This window comes from Helianthus annuus, chromosome 2 (assembly GCF_002127325.2).
Source record: "Helianthus annuus cultivar XRQ/B chromosome 2, HanXRQr2.0-SUNRISE, whole genome shotgun sequence".
NCBI lineage: Eukaryota > Viridiplantae > Streptophyta > Magnoliopsida > Asterales > Asteraceae > Helianthus > Helianthus annuus.
The window spans coordinates 94733866-94756337 of NC_035434.2; the positions used below are offsets into that span (position 1 = coordinate 94733866).

General features: G+C 37.6%; 1 protein-coding gene across 1 annotated transcript; it reads right to left on the bottom strand.

Moving 5' to 3' along the window:
• Positions 1-225: 225 nt before the first annotated feature.
• On the bottom strand, positions 226-20600 carry LOC110915675. The gene is made up of 27 exons (XM_022160408.2): positions 20428-20600; positions 20076-20345; positions 18497-18556; positions 18312-18404; positions 17601-17829; positions 15784-15887; positions 15588-15650; positions 14859-14959; positions 9647-9741; positions 9293-9313; positions 9100-9195; positions 8891-9011; positions 8414-8551; positions 8129-8313; positions 7106-7341; positions 6808-6909; positions 6335-6511; positions 6056-6244; positions 3314-3555; positions 3073-3219; positions 2742-2958; positions 2504-2632; positions 2277-2420; positions 1346-1417; positions 1076-1255; positions 936-995; positions 226-502 (listed from the first exon to the last, which is right to left on the bottom strand). Exons 1-27 carry the CDS (start codon positions 20431-20433, stop codon positions 428-430), a joined length of 3552 nt encoding a protein of 1183 aa, XP_022016100.1. The 5' UTR covers positions 20434-20600; the 3' UTR covers positions 226-427.
• Between the last annotated feature and the right edge of the window lie 1872 nt (positions 20601-22472).

Here is a 22472-nt window from a genome sequence, read left to right on the forward strand (position 1 = left end):
TGTAACATTAAAATAAAGCAGACACAATATTTTCATCATCAATAAGTTAGTTGCATGTAAACAACAAACAGACACAATATTTGTCTCCCACTGCAGCTTATCAATTCAATTGTTATCTTCTCTGAGCTTGATCCAATCCCAAAAACATCATAACAATAGTTGTCTTTCGCCTATCGGGGCCACACATTCAAGAAACATGATAAACGAATTTCAAGCCATGACCCATCCAAGCACAATCATGATAACGATCTCACACCAAAATAATATTTAATAGCAATTATACGATTCTAATTGTATACTTAAATGTACATTGGAAACCAATCAATCACACACCTCATCACTTCTACACATAATGCACAACATCATGAATGCCTATTCTATCACATCAAAAACCATACTCAATGTTATCAGCCTTCCAGAATACACCTCATGATTGGCTAACATACAGAACAGGGACCAAACCTGCCAATTTACCATCCCGACCCGGCCTCTTTTTCTTCACCTGCGGTCAAAACAAAATATCAAAAATCATAAGCAACAAAAGGAAAGATATTGAGAAACAAGACTTGACATATGTATTCCAGCAAACATTGATGGACAACCAGGAGTGACTAAATGGGCGGGTTGAGTAACGGCTCAAAAAACATAATGAGTTGGGTAAACCCACTAAAAACACTTTTGATTAATTTTATAACGGTTTTACAGATAACTAAATGTGATCGCAAAATAACGTCTTTATAAATCAATTTACAAGGTTTTATGCATCTGGAAACATTTTTAACCTGCTTGAACTAGTGAACCCGCTTGCTATTTAGTTGGATCTTCTAGCTAAACCGTAGATAAAACATACCGAAGTCGACCCATTTGTATATAGATAGGTTAAATTGTCACCCGTAAACAAAACATTCAGCATAATGACGAGACAGTGTACTTACATAGAACCACCCATCCACTTCATACTCGATTTCAACCTCTTCCCCAGCGGTTAAATTCAACTGAAATATAGGAATTCTTACAAGTCGGAGAAATGGTGTAATTTCAAACAAAAAAGGATATTGACTAAAAGTCAAAGTACCTCATCATCACCACCAGCGGTGAAATCATAGAGAGCTGATCCAGATTGTACATTCCCTGAAGAAGATCGTTCTTCTTCATGAGAATCAAAGCTGCTTGACCCCTGTCCAGCCAGAGGGTTCTCAAATGACTCGTATCTTTGGTGAACGGGTGATGAGTATGGAGGTGGCTCTTCCGTAATCTATATTAAAAAAGTTCGTAAATTCAATAAACTTTGACCAGTTAACAACACTAACCTGTTACCTATAAAAGAAAAAAGAAAAAAACTAACCGGGGAGCCATAAGCCTCATAAGAAGAGGACCCACCAGATGGCTTTCTGTTTCTGCTCGTACTCGACTTCTCCTGAAATTATGCACCCAATTAACACATTTTATTGTACAACTGACTACCGGTTCTAACTCGTTTATTACCAAACCAAAAACAATACTTGTTTGCCCTTACAGGTCAGGCAAAGCAGAAGAAAATCAAACATATACAGTGGAGGTTGTCTGTCAAAATGGGTGATTTTGGAACCAGTAAAAATACGCTAAATACTTGAAGACATCAACAATTGACTTTGTACAAAAGAAGACATAGATAAAAATATTTTCTCGCACAGAATGACAAAACTAAGGAATCACACACAGCACAGCGATTTATTAAGTAAAGAAATTAAATCGCTATATACGTATATAGGATGAGGATCATGAGAAAACCACAAAGTTACTTGAAAACTTGAGAGAACAACTATCAACCAAGCAATTATTTTTTTCAACGTTTTTTTATTATAAGTTATTGTAAAAAAAAAAAAAAAAAAAAAAAAAAAAAAAAAAAAAAAAAAAACTATAAACAATATATGCCTAGATTGACGATCTAGTTCACGAGCTACATATATGTAGGCTGTAGCTCGTCGATTTACATTTATTTTATTAATTCCTGTGAATATTAGTAACGTATAAAAGTATGTAATTTTTTTTGTTTTTATTTTTTTAAGAAGTGTCACGTGTTTGGGAGGTTACACAGGTTTGAACCCGATTATAAACCACCTCTAGTATCCAGGCATCATGTTAAGATACAAGTTAACTAGGCCTCTTAATAAACATTAAAATGACTTGCAATTAAAATGGATTATTATAGGATTAGGAGCATCAAAAACACTCGTATCATCTAACCAGCTTCAACCATTATTGAAACATTAATTTATTTAGCATGATTTACATACCGCAGGTTGTGAAGACCCATAAGTTGATGGTTTTGAACTGAACAATGAAGGATAATTCATTCCTCCAAAGTGAGACGAAATTGATGTCTCAACTGACCCTACAGAATCTGGAGAAGAAGATCCAGAGGACCTACCATCATCATCCTGCAAAAAAATATATATATATTTCTTACATCATCATGCATAATCAATTAACCGTAATGGAAAATTTAGAAGTTAAATCATACATCAGCTTCTGCCGTCTCTAAAAGAGTTTTAGCCCACATGTCATCATAACTCATGGAAGGTCTGGATATAATGTTCTCATCATCAACATCAGGTGCATCAGTACCAGCCCCAGCCAGAAACTCATTCACCTACAAAAACAAATTATCTTAGCCATGGGTCTTCTCCTTTAGCTCTTTCGTAAATGTAGATAATAACGGAGGGATTAATGAGTGAGAAGCAAATTAGAACATATCTCACCCTGTTCATTGCAGGAGCATTGTTCCACAAACCATCGTCAGCAAGACCTGTTGCCCAAGCATTTACTAGATCATCATCAAGATTGTCAGGCTCCGCAGGTGCTGGTTTAGTGGCCTCATATATCAGTTCGGATATCCCTGTAGCAACAGCAACATCTTTCATGCCACTTGATGCAGTTATATTATGCCGATTGCGATAAATCTCAATAAGTTTTGCACTGTTATACATTGAAAACAAGACTATAAGTGAAACAAATAATTGATCAAAAGACCTGCTAAAGGCTAACAGCATAGGTCAATGAAGGTCAACAGCACAGGACAGTAACAGTTACCTTGTTGGCCCAAGAGGTAGATATTTTGATCTTGGAACATAACAGAATAGTGAAACAAGATCTAGAAGCCTTTCATGTGTCTCATAGAGCTTCTTCAGTTCGTCATCAGTCCACTCTTTTTGGGCATTATCATGGTTACGCATATCCCTGCAACCTCAGGTACAAAAACATTCATTACACAATTAAAAGGAATAAGTTTTTTAAAAAAAAAAAGTAAAAAGAAATAATCATGTGTACGCACTTTATGAGGTCATCTTGTGCACTATACATGTCATCAAGGACCTTGAGCATTGGACTAAGCAGAGATCCAAGACCAGTGCCACTAGCTCCTTGATCTTCACCATTACTAATATGCATATCTGAAAACTGGGACTGCACACCCCCTTGTGCTAGAGCATGTAAGAACTCATAGATTTGTATTCTGTAAGGCTCACCCGATCTGATTGCCATCGTGGTAAGAGCTTGGGCAGCAATTATACGAACCTGAGATAAAAATAATGATAACAAGAATGAATCAGAAAAGACAGACAAAAGAGTAAATCAGTAAATGACGATGACGATTGATGTCTAGCCCATATAAAAATAAAAATAAAAAAACTCCAAATAGGCATATAGCTGCTCTAACACTAGACTACCATGGATGTTTATACATTTCTGAGAATGAAAAATATACTCCTTTAACTGTTCAGAGGCATTCTGATTTCTGACCTCTTGCACAATATAAACATAATAAAAAAAAGGAAGAACACATTTAAGCCAATGTGTATTAAAAATGAACTTAGAATCAAACAAGTAGGCAGGCTTACATGACAGAAAAAAGAGACCTCTTAACATAATTCCAATGCGAGAAAGGCCAAAACTATATACAATGTCAATTATAGTTTCTATGAGCCTTTCTGAGAGAAACATAGTTATTGATAGCGAATAGCGACAAGGTACCTATATGCTACGTGGCGATAGCAACGAAATAGCGCCCACTATATCGTGTTTAGCGATAAGGCTGTTAAAAATTTAAGAAATAAAAAATAGCTATTATACAGAGTTAAATGCTTGTTTGGTCCTTTGCAGATATTGCAGAGTTGGTCCCAAGACTTCGATACTTATAGAGTTGGTCCTAGTGGTTGTAATTTTTGCACTCGTATGGTCCTTATCACTAACCTATGTTAAGTTTTTCAGTCAAGTGTGTGTGAAATGACTAGATTACCCCTGAACAATTTAAAAAAAATAAAAATAATATATAGATGGGCCACCCTCATCTTCTTCCTCCTATCTCTCTCTAAAAAAACCCTACCACCACCACCACCTACACCATCAACCAACCACCACCTCCACCGTCACCTTCAACCCACCACCACCACCACCTCCACCGTCACCTTCATTCTGTAGTCAAGCCGGATTTCCACAAGGTTAGCACCTTCATTCTTGGCCTAAAACATATCACCCACCAACTATTGGACGGAATGACTCATCAATGGCACATACACCATTGTTGTTTTTCTCAACACACCGAGACTACCCATGACCCTTAATCTCTAAACAACGAAAAAACCAAATAAAAAAAAGTTAATTCTGGTTAATCACGGTTTCGATTTGGTGTTTAAATAAGCAAAAAAGTTGGTAAGAGATAGGGGCTTGGTGACTCCTATGTGGAAATCCAACACAATTTCAAATAACTTGTAAAATGTGGCAGGTATTAGCTGTTGGGGAAGATGTAAATCTATGTTATTTTAATCGCATCGAAAAAGTCAAATATGTGCAAGTTGTCGTGAAGAACCCCACATTGAACCTGCAAAAATATAAAGAAATTGGTGCTTTGTAAACAAGGTAGGAAAGGTGTGAAACTGGATGGAAGGAGTTGGTGGCCACTATTACATTTTACTATTAGGATTAGGTTAGGAATATTATGTGGAGGTGGTAGTGGTGGGTTGAAGACGACAGTTGAGGTGGTGGTGGTGGGTTGATGGTGGATAGGGTTGTTCATGAGCCGAGCCGAGCCGAGCTAGGGCAAGCTCGGGCTCGGCTCAATTATAAACCGAGCTGGCTCGGGCTCGGCTCAATTATAAACCGAGCTGGCTCGGCTCGGCTCGGCTCGGATTTGAAACCGAGCTGAAAGTCTAAGCTCGGGCTCGGCTTGGTTTAAACCGAGCTGGCTCGGCTCGGCTTGGTTTGGCTCGATTTTAAAAATATAAATTAATATAGCTCTCAAAATTCAGTATTCTAAAATATTATCCAATACTTCAAAAGAACATATTCAAAATAAGTTGAACCTAAATACATTACACGCCAAAATCACGTGCAACAACGCAAAATAAGTTTTATATTTCAAGTAAATACAATATTTGTTCATTAGCACGACAATCAACCATTGGTGGAGGTGGTGGGTTGAAGGTGATGGTGGAGGTGGTGGTGGGTTCACGGTGGAGATGGTGGGTTGAAGGTGGAGGTGGTGGCACTAGGGTTTTTTTAGAGTGAGAAAAAGAGAGATAGGAGGAAGATGATGAGGGTGGGCCCATCTTTATACTCTTTTTTTTTTTTAATTTTTCAAAGGGAATCTAGTCATTTCGCATATACGTAACTGAGAAACTTAACATAGGTTAGTGATAAGGACCACACGAGTGCAATAATTACAACCACTCGGATCAACTCTGTAATTATTGAAGTCTTGAAACCAACTCTGCAATATCTGCAAACCACAGGGATCAACCAAGCATTTAACTCTTATATATGTGTGTGTATATATATATATAGGGTAGGGTTCATGCGTGAACACAATGTGAACACAACCAAAATAAACCCACCCCACCACCACCCGAAAACCTAAACAATGTGCACTCTTTAGTCTATGAGTGACATATACACTGTTTTAAAGCATACAAAAATCTATGAAATAGTAACATACATTGTAGATACGTAAATATGATTAAGTTTGTAGCTAATAACTGAATGAATGAGACATGGAGAATAGGAAAATGAATAGATGTACCTCCCAACTGCCAATGAAAGCACATCGCTGGAGTCGAGTGAGAGCATTAGCTAGAGTAGGATTGCGAGAACTAGCGGCTGCAACCATTTTATCTGCATCTAACATCATCAATGCTGTACCAGGAGGGGTTGCTGATTCCCAAGCGTACTCAGATGCAGCATAATTTGCATTTTCACCAAGGAACCACACCTATAAGTATGCATGCTCAGTAATAAATCAATATGTGTAATACACTCGTTAGGTATGCATTTAAAAGGATATGATGATGATAGGTAGTACCGCTGCTTGGACTAATCTCTGTAAAGCCAAAGCTGACTTTGGATCAGATGCAGATACCCGATCAATTGATGTAAGCCCAGACATTGAACCAGGTTGTGGAGGAGGCAGATCAAGAACTATAGTCACTGCTTCTAGTGCTGTATGTTTCCCATCTGGACCAGCTCCAACCAGACAAGTCTGAAAAAGAAAAACATGTAAGGATATGATTTCAGAAATAGCATATTCTAAACATTTTTGTTAAGTTTGGTGTGATAGATGGAGTAGTAGATACCTATCAAATATCTGGATGTATGCATACAACATTAAGCCTCTCAGTGATCTATGAGATTTATTGATAAACTAAATTTACCAAATTACCATAAGAATGTTATCTTTTAAGCTAATCGTTTACAGTATCAACTTATAAGATGCTGTCATACTAAATGCAGTAGGAAGTAATGCATTGGCATCAGGAAGAACAAAGAAAAACCCACCTTCCATAGTAGTTGCAGCACATCAGCATCAATTTTTCCAGGTACTTTAGTAGCAAATACTCGTGCAATTTCAAGTAGTGTAACTGCCATATCTGGAGTAGCCTATAAGAAATAACAACACAACAAAAGTACACAATAAGATTAAAAACCAGAAAGAAAGAAAGAATAAGATGACAGGTTGTAAAAAAAAGAGCTAAAGTAATGAAAATCAACATGTTATCGCAAAACTGAATCCAAAAGGGATCTCTAAAACATTAAAACCAAAAACAAAAGTAATAAGTTATAATTAACTAAGTACCTTGAAACGAGCATGCAAAGTAAGCAAAATATCATTTAATAAAGCTGCTGACCACGCAGGATCAGAGAGTTCAGATGCAATCATTGATTCTAACTCAGCAAATGTTTCTTGTGGGCTTTGCATCCATATAAGTGCTTTAATCACCATTGCACGAACATAAACACATTCGCATGCCACAGTTGTACGCACCACCTCCATTAACGAGGCCAATAGACTTGCCACTGTATCTTTGTTACCTGATTCAATTCACATGCAATGAATGACCGGAGGGGAGTGCAAAAGAAGCAGAAAAGTTCCCACTAACATGGATGACGATAACCAAACTATCAGGTTACGCTCAGCATAAGACTACATCAATCCAAATACATACAATGTTTCTGGAATTGTCTGTTGCAAAATTTGCATAACCAGAATCTACATAGAATGACCAAAATTGGCAATCATCCTAATTTCCTTCATTCGCCATATGTTCGCTCCTAAAATCTATTTGTGAAAGTTGAGTTAGAAGTCAATCGTGCATGACTCAAAACAGATTCTTAGGAGTTTAGTTATCAACATTGTAAAAGACTACAGCTTGAAAGAGCTCTAAAGTTTCCATGTTTGTCAAGAGATGGGTCAAAATGAGTTCAGGTCTTTTAAGCATGTGTTAAAACAGGTCATGCCGTATTGGGTTGACCCATTAACACAACTTTTATCCATTTTTTCTATACTACAAAAATGTAGTGTATACAACAAGAAAAAACTGTATTGTTAATATAATGATCAAAATCATCAAATATATTCAGATAAAACAATTTAAGACGTGGTGACTATTTGAATATTCTTAACATTTGGTCTGTTTGACACGTTTGACGTATTTCCTTTACAGCTAGTTTAAACTATTTAACACATTTGATCCATTATCAACAAACTCCTACCCGAATGGACCTGTTTTCACATGAACAGGTTCAACTTGCTACCTCTAGTCAAACACATAAGAACTACGGTTATCACAATATTGAAATCGGAATCACATCCATTTACCTTCATGTTGAGATTTTGCATCTTCCTGCTCATTACTTTCAGCGAAAGTATTAACATCTCCTCCTTCATCAATTTCATGTACACCCAAAGAAAATGCAGCAGCACGACTTTTCCCCATCTCCTGTACAACTCTGGCAGCTGCATGAAGTACAGGCCGCGAGAAACTACGAAAAGAACTCTCTAATCTGCAACAGATCAAGACGAAAATGATAAAGTTCTAGATGCATAACTAAAAAACCACTCCCCACCTGAACATGTATAATTATTTTAAATAAGCACTATGACCTTCTCATGACAAGTTTGATAAGAAGCTGTGGACGTCTCGCCTTTGAAGATTTATCCTTGTCCTTCACAGAAGGTGCTTCAGGGGCCTTAAGAACTTCTCTCGTTAGTTTATACCACCCAAGAGCTCGTTCTTCGGTCCTGTTATTGGCAAAATATTAGCAAAAACATAGAAAGAAAGCATGCTTGCTTACATTACATAATAGATCTGCACATCAATCAGAAACATCGCAACCACCTCCTTAGTATTCCATAACTTTATTTCTACTATGAGTAATTTGTGTGTTAAGACTATGAAACTATATTAGTTCAATAATAATCTAACTTTTCTATTAAACCATGATAGATCGAACTCAATAAAAATGCACTTGGGTGATTTTTTCCCAATAGTACCTGTTAAAAATATTAAACAACACGAATTGACCCATTTAAAAGTAAACGGGTCGAAATTGACACCTATACAATTCATGGACAAAGTACCTGTCAGCAGTGTCAGATTTCCCGAGTACACAGAGGATAGCCTCAAAACAAACTCTGTCACTGGGATCAAGGAGGAGTTGATACAGCAAGGAGGTAAATTGGTTTTTAATGTCTGGCCTTTCTATAAAAAAAATTGAAAAAAAAAATCAGATCTTGGTAACAGTTACTTTTCAAATGTAAGCAAAGAATTTCACAATATCAACACACACCATCCAGTGATTTAGCTCTAGATATTGCATGGCACAATCTAGCAAGAGCAACTCTAGCAAGCACGTCATGCAAATGCAGAACATCCTGCAGAGCTCCTGATTCATATAACATCTAAAAGTTTAGTGGTGATTACAAGGATAACATAAAAATTAATGATGACATTAATGACAGAGAGAAAAATATCCAAATTACCACCAGGCTGGGCGAGCTTCCCTGCGATAAAAAAAAAAAAGAAAAGATTAGAAACTTGATTAAAAAAAACTCATCATACAAATGTGTATGTATGATGATGGAATTCAAATAGGTACATCAACTTAATATTGATGTGAATATAAACAAATAATATTATGAACATGCTTTTTGGCCACAAACCAAAACAGAGAGCATACACAGGAAAAGCATGATTATTTAGATGTCTTGTTTCTTGATACAATATCATGTTTCATTTGATTAAATCAAATAAATAAGATACAGAATTTTATAAAAAGGAAAGACAACTAGATAATCAAACTTGATGGATTTAATTTTTTGATAAATTAAAATCACCTAAAGCCATTGCAACAGCATAAGGATCTTTTGTAGCTAGCTCAGAAATAATCTCCAAAGAATGTCTAACAGCCACCGGATCAGAAAATGAAACTCTGCAGTCAATATGAGCTTTATTTAGAGTAAAATACTTTAAGTAACTTTGCTACAAAGATACTAATAGACATCATACATATTTATAGTAATGATTGTATAGATGAATAGGATTTATGTTAATTGAGAGAAGATCTCTCAATTCTCTTGTATATATATTCTAGGTTATTGATCAATATAATTCATTCAGTATCATTCTATCTTACATGGTATCAAGCCTAATTCTCTCCCAACCCTAATTTTTTTCCTATGACCTGTTTCCTGTGACTATTCTCTTCTGCCGCCTGTCTTTTCTCTTCTTCTAGTCTCCATGGATTCTAAACTTCACCTAGCCATGACAGTGTCTAGCATCAAGAACTTCATACCCATCACTCTTGAGGTTGAAACCAGCCATTACACAACCTGGTCCGAACTCTTCAAGGTTCTCTGTACAACCTATGATGTTGCTGACCATCTCAGTCCCAGGTCTACCGCTGCTTCCCCTTCTTCTACAGCTGCTGGCAAGGCTGTCACGCCTCCCTCTGATGCTGATGCCCTATGGAAACGGATTGATGCCATAGTCCTACAATGGATCTATGGCACCATATCCACATATCTCCTTCATACCATCCTGAAACCTGGTAACATAGCCCACAAAGCCTGGACTACCCTGGCCAACCTGTTCAAAGATAATAGCTATACCAGGGCTGTTTATCTCCAACATCAAACTTGAAAATTTCTCCAGCATGGCAGCCTACTGTCAAGAAATCAAGCTTCTTGTTGATCAACTTGCTAGTGTTAGTGTTCCGGTTGACAATCAACGCCTTGTTCTTCAACTGCTCACTGGTCTCACTGTACACTATGATGGTATCTCCACAATCCTGCAGAACCGAGAGCCCCTACCCGACTTTCATGAAGCTCGCTCCCGCCTCCTCATGGAAGAAACTAAGCGTAAACACCGTGCATCTACTTCTACCACAGCCCTTGCGGCCACAGTTTCCACCGCACACAGCAGCCCTGATACACACACCAACCAGGGTTCCACCACTGACCGCGGCTGCGGCCGGGGTCGTACACGGGGCCGGGGCCGCAGCAACGCAGGGAGAGGAGGACGCAGTTTCGTCCCGTCAAATCAACACCCATACATTGTTTTCCCACAATCTTGGGCCTCTAATCAGTGAGCCAGTCTCATAAACCAAGCCCAACAATGGCCAGCAGAAAATCCCAGCCCACCATGCCCATACCCTTCCATGCCCAGGCCAGGTGCTGGTATACTGGACGCTACTCCATTGCAAGCTTACACTGCAGGACCAGTTCCAACCGACATCGCTCAAGCCCTCTACACTTTGTCTCTCAATCAACAGGATCCAACCGGAACCGGAATCATGGATACTGGAGCTGCCAGTCACATGACAAATCAACAACGTAACATCTCCCGGTCTGTTTTTAATGATTGCACTTCTAAACATATTATAGTCAAAAACGGCATGACCATTCCCGTCGTTGGACAGGGCAACCCCACACCTTACCAACCCCCTTCCCACCCCTCAAACTAAATAATTTCCTCTATGCACCACATTTAATTAAGAACCTTATTTCTGTCCGCCGCCTTACTACTCATAATTTAATATCTATTGAATTTGATCCGTTTGGAATTCTTGTGAAGGATCTCAAGACCAAGGCTCCTATCCTATGATGCAATAGCTCGGGTGATCTATATCCCCCCACCACTCTTCTCCACAGTCTATCCTCTCCACCTTCAACATTTGTTGTCATTACCCAAGACCGTTGGCATCAACGACTTGGGCACCTGGGACAAAATTTATTGAAATCTTTGAAACCTTCTTCTTGTATTAATTTTGGACAATCCAATACTACTATTTGTCAATCTTGTGTTTTTGGCAAGAGTGTTAAACTGCCTTTTTATGATTCATTGAATAAAACGTCTTTCCCTTTTGACATTATACATAGTGATTTATGGACCTCATCGGTTCTTAGGGTGGGCACCGCTACTATATATTGTTCCTTGATGATTACACTAATTTTTTGTGGACATCTCCAATCAATAACAAGTCACAAGTCTTTGAAACGTTTACGCACGTTAACAATTTTATACATACCCAATTTGAGCGCAAATTAAAACAATTCCAGTGTGACAATGGAAAAGAATATGCAAATAATAACTTTCAAAACTTTTGTCACCAAAATGGCATGTATTTCCGTTTTTCTTGCCCCCACACCTCCTCCCAAAACAGGAAAGCGGAACGCAAACCCGCACAATTAATAACATGCTCCGCACACTTCTTGCTCAATCATCTCTCCCTCGTAACTTATGGCATCATGCACTCGAGGTTGCAACCTATCTACTCAACATTCTCCCAAATAAAAACCATAACTTTCTCTCACCCACCACCCTACTTTACAAGTGCCAACCAACCTATGAACACCTACGCGTGTTTGGCTGCTTGTGTTACCCCATTCTTCCCTCCAACACACTTCACAAATTAGCTAACCGTTCACAACCCTGTGTTTTTCTCGGGTATCCCTCTAACCATCGAGGGTACAAGTGCCTTGACCTACATACCCACAAAATCTTCATTAATCGCCATGTTTATTTCGAGGAATCTATTTTTCCTTATCAAATAAGTTCTCCCACCATCACTTCCTCCTACGATCTTCTCTCCCATCTCATTCATCCCTCTTTATGGTCCCACATCTCCCAAACTGAACCTGATACCTCTCCTCCTTCAGCCCAACTGTCGGCCCAGCCCAATGCCATCCATCCTTCAGCCCAACCGTCGGCCCAGCCTACTTTAGCTCTTTCTCAGTCATGGAACATTCACCAACTTGATGTCGCCAATGCCTTTCTAGATGGGAATCTGGCTGAAACGGTCTACATGCATCAGCCCATGGGATTTCGACATCGGGATTATCCGAATCATGTGTGGTATCAATGATTGTTCTCGGGATAGGCTTCATGCAGAGCAAGTCTGACAACTCTCTCTTCATCTATCATCAAAGATCACACACAGCTTATCTTCTCATCTATGTGGATGACATCATCCTCGCCACCTTCTCTGATGATCTTCGCAAACACCTAATGTCTTCTCTTGCCGGTGAAATTGCTATGAAAGATTTGGGGCCTTGACCTATTTTCTAGGCATTTCGGTCACTCGCATTGGTGATCAAATGTTTCTATCTCAAGCCTGTCCCCACTCCTGTTGACACTTAATCTAAGCTGAGTGACTCCTCGGGTCCTTTGTTCGACGACCCGACTACCTACAGGAGTCTTGCGGGTGCTCTACAGTATCTTACCTCCACAAGTCCTGATATTACATATGCAGTGCAACAAATTTGTATGCATATGCACTCACCTCGTCTTGCTCACTGGAATGCCCTCAAAAGAATCCTTCGGTACATTCAGGACACTTCTGAGTTTGGTCTTCTCTTAGGACCCGCACCACAACTATCCTTGCTTTCCTACACTGATGCCGACTGGGCTGGTTATCCGGCACTCGTCGTTCCACATCCAGATACTACGTTTATCTCGGGGACAATCTCATATAACGGTCCTCTAAAGTTCTAAACGTCAGTCCACCGTCTCTTGCACCAGTGCGGAAGTCCGCACTGAGTGCGGAAGTCCGCACTGAGTGCGGAAGTCCGCACTGAGTGCGGAAGTCCGCACTGAGTGCGGAAGTCCGCACTGAGTGCGGAAGTCCGCACTGAGTGCGGAAGTCCGCACTGAATATCGCGTTGTTGCTAATGTTGTAGCCGAGATTTCCTGGCTTCAGAATTTGCTTCTTGAGTGCAACCCTAATTTATTGTGACAATGTCAGTACCATTATCTATCTGGCAATCCAGTTCAACATCAGCATACCAAACATATTGAACTGGATATTCACTTTGTACGGGAACATGTTCAGCGAGGTGATGTCCGTATTCTCCATGTGTCGTCTCGTTACCAGATTGCTAACATATTCACCCAAGGGCTCCCACGGATACTATTTGAAGACTTTCGGTCAAGTCTCAGCATACACTCTCCTCCCGCTTCGACTGCGGGGGTGTAATAGACATCGTACATATTTATAGTAATGATTGTATATATGGATAGAATTTATGTTAATTGAGAAAAGATCTCTCAATTCTCTTGTATATATATTCTAGGTTATTGATCAATACAATTCATTCAGAATCATTCTATCTTACAGATACAAGTACAATGCTTAATGGTATAGTAGAACGACTATTTAATCCTCCGAGAAAAATAACACAATCAGTATATTCACCAATATATAAGAGTATATTCACCAATATATAAGAGTACTGCTAATAACGCTCAACACCACATTATTAGTCACAAGCCTAATCAAAGATAGAACCTCACCTATAACCAATCAACAATAAAAACTCTACAAGAAATTACACATTTCCCTCACAGTCTTAAATCTGAATTCAGGAGTAATAGATAAGTTCATTTCCTAACATGACAAGAAACTTTAATGTTGTACTTATTTTAGCCAGCGAACCTTAAAAAAGATGTGTGTAGTTCAGCTACAAAAGTGTGTTTTGTCTAAAAAGTGTAAAAAGTGATGTAGACCTTTAGATTGGAATAATTTATGGACTGTTAGGGTTCGAATATGGTGTTTTAGCAATCTTCACTCTGTTATCTATGAGTATTGTTTTTGATGGATGATAAAGCTCTAATAATTGAATATCTGATAGTATGGCGTTTTATATTGACTATCATGTGGTATTGCGGTTTTCTATATTCATAGTTATATGATGGTGTGTGAAGTTTTATGGATTGTTAGGGTTCAAATATGGTGTCTTAGTAATCTTCACTTTGTTATCTGTGGGTTTTGGGTGTTTTATGATGGGGTTTTACCACACTCCTATGGCTTCTCACACTCTTTAGGAGTTTTGGACTTTGTAGCCAACTCCTGATATATATAGCCAATTATGATTAACAAAATAAACCATGACATTGATTCTTCAAGTGATAAAAAAAAAATAAACCACCGACTTATCATACGAATCACCAAGAAAGTGTTAACTAAAGCATAAAGCTAATAATAAATATTAAGATGCCAAGTAATTACTAGCAAAATCATATATATAGATTAAAAGGAAACAAACTAACCCCTGCACAGCACGATGGAGAAATATCGGATTTCCTGGATCCAAGGGAAGTCTTCGTAATGCACTCATTGAGCCGTATTGGAGATTACTTCGAATTATAGACTGCTTATCCACAGTGATGTTAATAAGGATAAGATAAAGAGAACACTCAATCAAATATACAAATGGATGAACATGCCAATATGTTATGTTATGGCAAAGATCAGATGTGCACTATTACTGTAGAAAGGAAAAACCATGGGTGCTAAATCATTACACCAAAAGAACGGATAGCTCTAAGAACTTCTCATGTCATTAAATAATGCATCCTACTAAATGAATCGCCTCAAAGAATTAAAAAAACAAATGCATGAACATGAGTGGAAAAAGGTTAATTTGGATCCTCGAGGATAGATACGCAAAGAACAAGGGGACTAACAACCTACTAACTAATGTAGTACACAAAACAGATGGATGGAGTCAGCTGAAACAATTATTTCACTTGTTTTAGATTATTACACTAAATACCACAGAATAGGCTGGAGACTTTGAGAAAGATGATAACCATGTGAACTTATTTACAAGAATATCCTGGTATTTCATATGATATGGCTATCAGGATATTAACCGCAGAGTGATGTTTGGAAAATGAGCATATTTAGATAATGGCATCTTGTTCTTTGAAGTAATAATTAAAGGCACTAAGTTCTCAAATGCTGAAGCATTAGATATTGCAGTTACTGAAATTTACCTCTTTGTCACCACCTTTTGCCCCAAATATGCCTTTCTTACGCTTGTCAGGCGTATCAGCAACCTGATCAACAGCATAAAGAAGCATAAAAAGATGGTTTACAATCTATGCTAGTCCTTATAAGATAAAGAGAAACAGGAGCAATATCTAAACTATAAGAAATCAAGAAAAATGTATAGATGTTTATAAATCAAACCTTATCAAGTATACCAAATACAATTTCGTATAATTTTTGCAAAATCTCATCACTGTTAGAAGCATATGTAAGAGCCTTCAGTGCTTGAAGCCTTCGCGCATGAACTTCAAAAGAAAAAAAACATCATTAAATAAATACCATGAGAAGAAAGCCCATAGTATAGTATCATAAAAGTAGTTGCACGACCATCACTTGAAGATAGATGAGAAACAATTACTTATTTTTACTATTACTATTTGGCTAATGGCTATTGATTAAATGAGAAAGTTTTCTGAAATAAAGCTTAAATAGACTGAAAAAAAAAAGTTACAGTTCTCCTTTGTAACGTGTTGAGATAAAAGGGGGCACAGAACGAGAGAAGTCCCCCGGATAAACCTGCAACTTATTTTACTTCATATACAACCTTCGATGGAAGGTTATATCACACTCACACTCAATTCCTAACTTTAGAATATAACCACACCAACTATATAACTCGTTAGAGTGTTAGACATTGAATGTAATGATGTTAAAAACATTTAAACAAGTTAATATTAAACAAACACCATATGAACAATGAAATGTCAAACTGTCAGTCATGCTAACACTTGAGGTTCGTTTTGAAAAGTACCAAAATTCTGTAGTGCTTAGCAACTGAGTTAATCATGACAGCTGAAAATAAGTTACTTTATCAAAAAAAATAAAGAAAAAAAAAACACCAAGTGTGATATCATTCACAGTGGTAAAACCTTGCAGCAGGTATTCATCAATGGCATGGCTAATAACACAATCAAAGTGACAAACAAGTTCAAATGAAGATTGATACATGCTATTAAATGCTTATAGCATAGAGATTTTTCTTTATAATTTACAATGAGCAAGAAGATTAGACGGCTTGCCACTTCAAAATTAAAGCCTCCATGTAGACCAAGAGACCGTCATTAGATGATAAATTAACTGCAACGTACCAGCATAAAGACATACCTCCAGTTTTAGTGTGCCCATTACCCTTATAAATTTAAATGAAACTTAATTTCCAGATCAATATTTAAGAGCTCAGCTTAAATAAAGGCTAAATGAAAATGGTTTGTTTAACTTCAAGCAATCAACTCATTTGCCGGTCAACAACCATGCTACTTTTGGTCTGCAATTACCCATTGCAGTGTAAAATGATTATGAAATTCCATAAGTACTTCCATACAATTAGACATTCTTCTTTCCAAATTTAACTCTTGGCAACTCTTGTATTCATAGCAAGATGTATTCTAATAAGACCATGATGTGTGGAAAAGTTTTATTCCTATTCATGAGGTAATCCATGTTGATGAGTGAAGGCCCGCAACAGTAATTGACCACTATAAACAATTGATCCATTTACCAATAAAAAATCCTCCCATCCCAGTCATGTATAACCATCAAGATCATTCATGATTAATATTTATATCTATATTATAATTTCCCAGTCATGTATAAATTTGAGATTCCAAGTAGTATCTTCTTGTGAAGAATCATGTATCTAGCATAGTTAGAAATATCTTAAGTGATCAACTTTCCTTTGACACAGGAAAAAAATATTGTAAGTGATCCATTTTCCTTTGACACGGGAATCAAATCAGAGCCTAGTTGTGCTTAGTGTGTACTGTCGTCTGTCGCAATCAGACTTATCAAACTCCATAGTGAGAACATCATAATCACACTCGTCAAATTTCTCAAAGATGATCTTCCTAACTTTAAATTTATAGCCACAAAAATGTAACCAATAGTTGGATATGTCTAATACTCTAATATTAAATAAGTAGTAGTAACACCACATGCAATTAAAAAAGATAATCACTTACATTCAGGATCAGGATTTACGGCCTCTGTAGAAAGTCGATCTAGTATTCGAGGTACAACATCTGCTCGAGTGACCCCGCCAATAGCATCAATGTCAGCTAAAGCGTCCCAGTTTGGTGTAGGGATCCCACCTCCCGGAGTTAAACCTTGCGCTCCAGTATCAGGCAATATTCTTGCTAGATAATAATATACATATCGTAGAATAGTCCTATCCTCACATTGTTGACCAAGCTACAAAATGAAACACAAAAGAAGACGCTTGTTTACTAATCAGCAACCAAACCCAATGTAAAATTTTCATTAAAATATGCAAATGTCAGGGGAACTTCTTAGAGCTCAAGTCAAAGCAAATATATACAGAAAATCAGGAAAGATAGATATGTCCAATAAAATTACTATAGAACGCACACGATTAGATCATGAACTTATAATGGACACCACCAGAAACTCCATTCCTCTTGAAAATCACAGGTGATTTTGTTAGACATTTCAGATGCAAAATATGCTCCAATCTAAAACAGACTATGCTTCAAGGACTTCAAATAGATACAATCAATTCTACTTAAACTGAAATTGCTAAAGTAACACCTAAAACCGCATCAAGGCTTAAGACTCAGCTCATAATCACAATTGTAAGTTGTAAGTTTGTAACTCATCAACAATACAAATGAGTGTATTCGAAAAGAGGGAAGCATATGCAAGTAAGTTCATACCATAAGAAGAGAAGGTGCAAGGGATGGATCAACGGAGTTGTACACAGCTAGTTTCGGGAACACATGATGCACCAACTGTCTCTGGGACTTTTTCTGCAATGCCATACAAAAAACACTATTTTAGTGGGTACCAAACGTGATACATACTTTCAACCGTTATTCAAGTTTAGGTAAAGGACTCATACTTGGTCGGATGAAGCAGCTAATTCATGGATACTCCTTGCAAGTTGTGCATAAGAAACCGGCTATATAAAAACAATATACAAAGAATCAGCCAGTAAGAAATAACTCAGTTCAAACATTAATTCTAAATCAGATCTTGAACTGCTCAAGCCAGAAGATCAAAGTTCAATTACGTAGCACTGAAAACAATCAAGGACTCTCTAAGTCAATGCATATCACTAGTACCATGAACCAGAACCAACTCATATCAGCTCAACTGGGTAAAAGTTCTTCCTAATTGTAATTGAAGCTGATACTTCACATCACTAGCAATTCTTATTTCTAAATCGCTCTTTTTAGTTGGTGGGCAAGGTTTATTTTCAAAGTTAAAGCTGTCATCACCAATTCACTGTTATATCTAAACAACTACAGAATAAACTCCAACTAATCGAATACCTGGACACTCCTTACAAGTTGTACATAAGAAATAAGAAACTGGCTATATAAAAGAACCTAAAAAGCATCAGCCAGTATAAAATAAGTCAGTTCAAACATTAATTCTAAATTAGATCTTGAACTGCTCACAAGCCAGAAGATAAAAGTTAATCAAGAACACTCTTAAGTTGATGCATAGAAAGTATATAACTAGTGCCATGGGCCTCCAATTTCAAATCTAATATAGAATGAGCCAGAACCAACTCAAATCCGCTCAATTGGCTTAAGATTCAACCTAATTAATTAATTATAACTCCAAATGATTAGTTATGTTTCCTGAACATTGCAACAACTTAAAGTTGGCATCATGCATTCACTGTTATATCTAAAAAGTTACAGATTAATCTCCACACTAATCAAATTATATAGCTTCATATCCATCAGTATCCAACTTAAAAGTGGCAATTCGACATAACAAATCAGAAGACCAAACTTAAATGAGAGAGCACTGAAAACAATCAAGGACACTCTCAATGTTGCAGAAATCGCGCCTAGGCGGTGATTAAACGCTCATCGGAGCCTCACCGCCCGACTAGCGGTATATTTATATAATTTTGTAAAAATATACATAAAAAGTCCATTCCGATTAATCCCTAGGCGGTACCTCACCGCCCGACTAGCACCTAGCGGCTTCAACAACATTGGACACTCTAAGTTAAAAGATAGAAAGTATATCACTAGTGCCATGCCATGAACCAGAACCAACTCAAATCAGCTCAATTTGCTAAACGTTCTGCCTAACTTAGTTAAAACTCCCAAACATTGCAACAATTTCCATGCTCTGATCCCTCACATCACTACCAAGTCTTGTTTGATTTGCAAACTTAAAGCTATCATCACCAATTCACCATCATATCTAAAAACTACGGAACAATCTCCATCAATATCCAACTTTAAAGTACCAATTCAACATTCAACATAATATATATACAATTATATAATGAACCAGAACCAACTCAAATCAGATCAATTGGCTTAAAAGACAACCTAATTAATCATAATGCTAAAAATCACAAAACAACCTCCACAATAATCGAACTGACTAACTAGATACCCATCAATATCCGACTCTGAAGTACCAATTCAACATAACAACTACACTCATACCTTCTTCTTATGACTTTTATGCGGTATACGAACAGCAGCTCTCGCAGCAGAAACCGCATCACTCTGGATCTGCATCAAGGTCGACTTCTTAGACTTCCGGTCAGTAGTAGTAGCAGTAGTAACCGCCGTAACCGCTTTACTAAACGGACTGGCAGCTCGCTGATGCGACGGCGGTTTCGCCGTCGAAGCCTGCGCCGCCGTAGACGATGGCGGAGGCACCGATGTAGGATCTGAACTGATCAGATCCATCAGAGTGGTTCCGGAAGAATCCTGTAGATCAAATATTGCAAAATGAATGATTCAGATTTGTAGATCAAGTGTATGAAGGTTTTGTGAGAAATTGAAGTCTTACCGCCATGAGAGTTGATTGTGAACAAGCGTGTTTTGGTTGATTTGTTAGGCGAATTTGGACACGATCGTTGATGTTGATTCCGGTGCTCGGAATCTGATCTGTGTGTTCTGGTTAGTTTGGTGATGATGACATTGGGCTTAAAATGTGTCTTGGACTGTTGAGCCGGGGTAACATATTTCTAAAAGTTGTATATAACTATATACCAGGTTAGTAACTCGTATATTACACGGGTTGATCTATAAAATTATAAAAGAGTTAAATGCAATTTTAGTTCCTGTAGTTTTGGTTATTTTGCCAGTTTAGTTCAAAGGTTTCATTTTTCACCTGTGGATCCAAAAAGGTTTCACCGTTGCCATTTTAGTCTAATGGGTTAACTTCATCCATTATTTATGTTAACGAAAAGGGCAATTCGGTCATTTTATATGTAATTCTGTTAACTAGAAGGGCAATTCGACCATATAAAATAACCGAGTTGCCCATCTCGTCAACATAAAAAATGGATGAAGTTAACCCAGTAGACTAAAATGGCAACGATGAAACCTTTTTGAACCCACAGATGAAAAATGAAACCTTTGAACTAAACTGGCAAAATGGCTCAAACCACAGGGACTAAAATGGCATTTAACTCAATTATAAAATTCATAAAATTGTAACAGAAATGTTTAATACTCGGTATTTTTTTTTAAATATGTGACAAGGATCATAAAATAAAAATGTAGTAGAAATAGAAGAGTGGGTTACAAGTTTGGAAAACATGTAATAAAACCTGATGATCATACGAATAACTAATACAATTCAAAACCATTTTATTTTATTATATAATAGTCTAATCTGCAACATGTTTGTGTTTGAATAGGTTGTAAGTTGTGTTTCAAGTGTTTTATCTGCTATGTTGTGTTGTACCATCTGCTTAAGCCATTTTCTTCATGCTTTTTGAAGCCACGTTGTCACAGCCTCCGATCCCTATCTCCCGGGAACGGGCGGCCGTGAGCCAGTTTCGGTGGTATCACACTTATTTATTCAATTTGGCAGCGGAAATTTTCATCAGGACCGTAGTTAGGAAATATTTTAATCAGAGTAAACCACCATGTTTTATAACATTACACATATGGGTAAAACCCAAGTTTTCAATTCACACGTTTCATAGGAATACATCCTATTTATTTGAATAAAAACATCCATTTTATTATTAGGTAACTTTATTGCCACTTTTCCAAGCCTCCAGTGCTGTCCAGCTGGCTTCTATTTGGCTTCCACATATTGTTACCTGAAACGCGTTTTAAAAACATTTTGTCAGTGGGAAATACTGGTGAGTGAATCCCAGTTTAATCAAGTTTAAATAACAATTCACAGTGAACAGTATTGAGGGCGCATCCGCAATTACATTTGTTTCCAAGTTATATCAATTACCACCACACGGTACTGTCGTTCCGACTTATGGTCATGTTACTCCTTTACCAGGTGGTAACAAATTTTGTATACAAAACCCCAAATTTACCGACTGTAATTGTATTCTTACAAATACTCAATAACTGTCATTCGCATGGAAAGATATTCAAGGTTTTGTAAAAACAGTTTTCAAAAAGAAGATTACTCACATTGCTGTTTTAGATTTTTCGTAAGGGTTTCCTGGAGATAATCTATAAATTACACAAATGCACGTGTGTTAGTATAATAACCCATTTTAACATTAGTAATACCCTCCCCGAGACGGCATTCCAACGACTACGTCGGGCAGAACCACGACAGCCGTTACGGAACCCTAGATCAATCGGGCAGCGTATCTAATACGTCTCCAGGGGTTATAATACTTACATCGTAGCAGAACCTCGCTATTTTAGGGGGTATTGGACTCGGGTATAATGCCCACTATTTAAAAGCTAGAGAGAAAGAAAGAAATTTGAGCGAAACTGACTGAAGGCCGTTGCCCTCTATTTATAGTTGTGAAATCGCGTCCCCACGCGGCCCGCGTGGAGTTTGGCCAGGCCTTACGCGGCCCGCGTTGACCCAAAGTCAACGTATAGCTTGTTCCGGTCATCATCTAG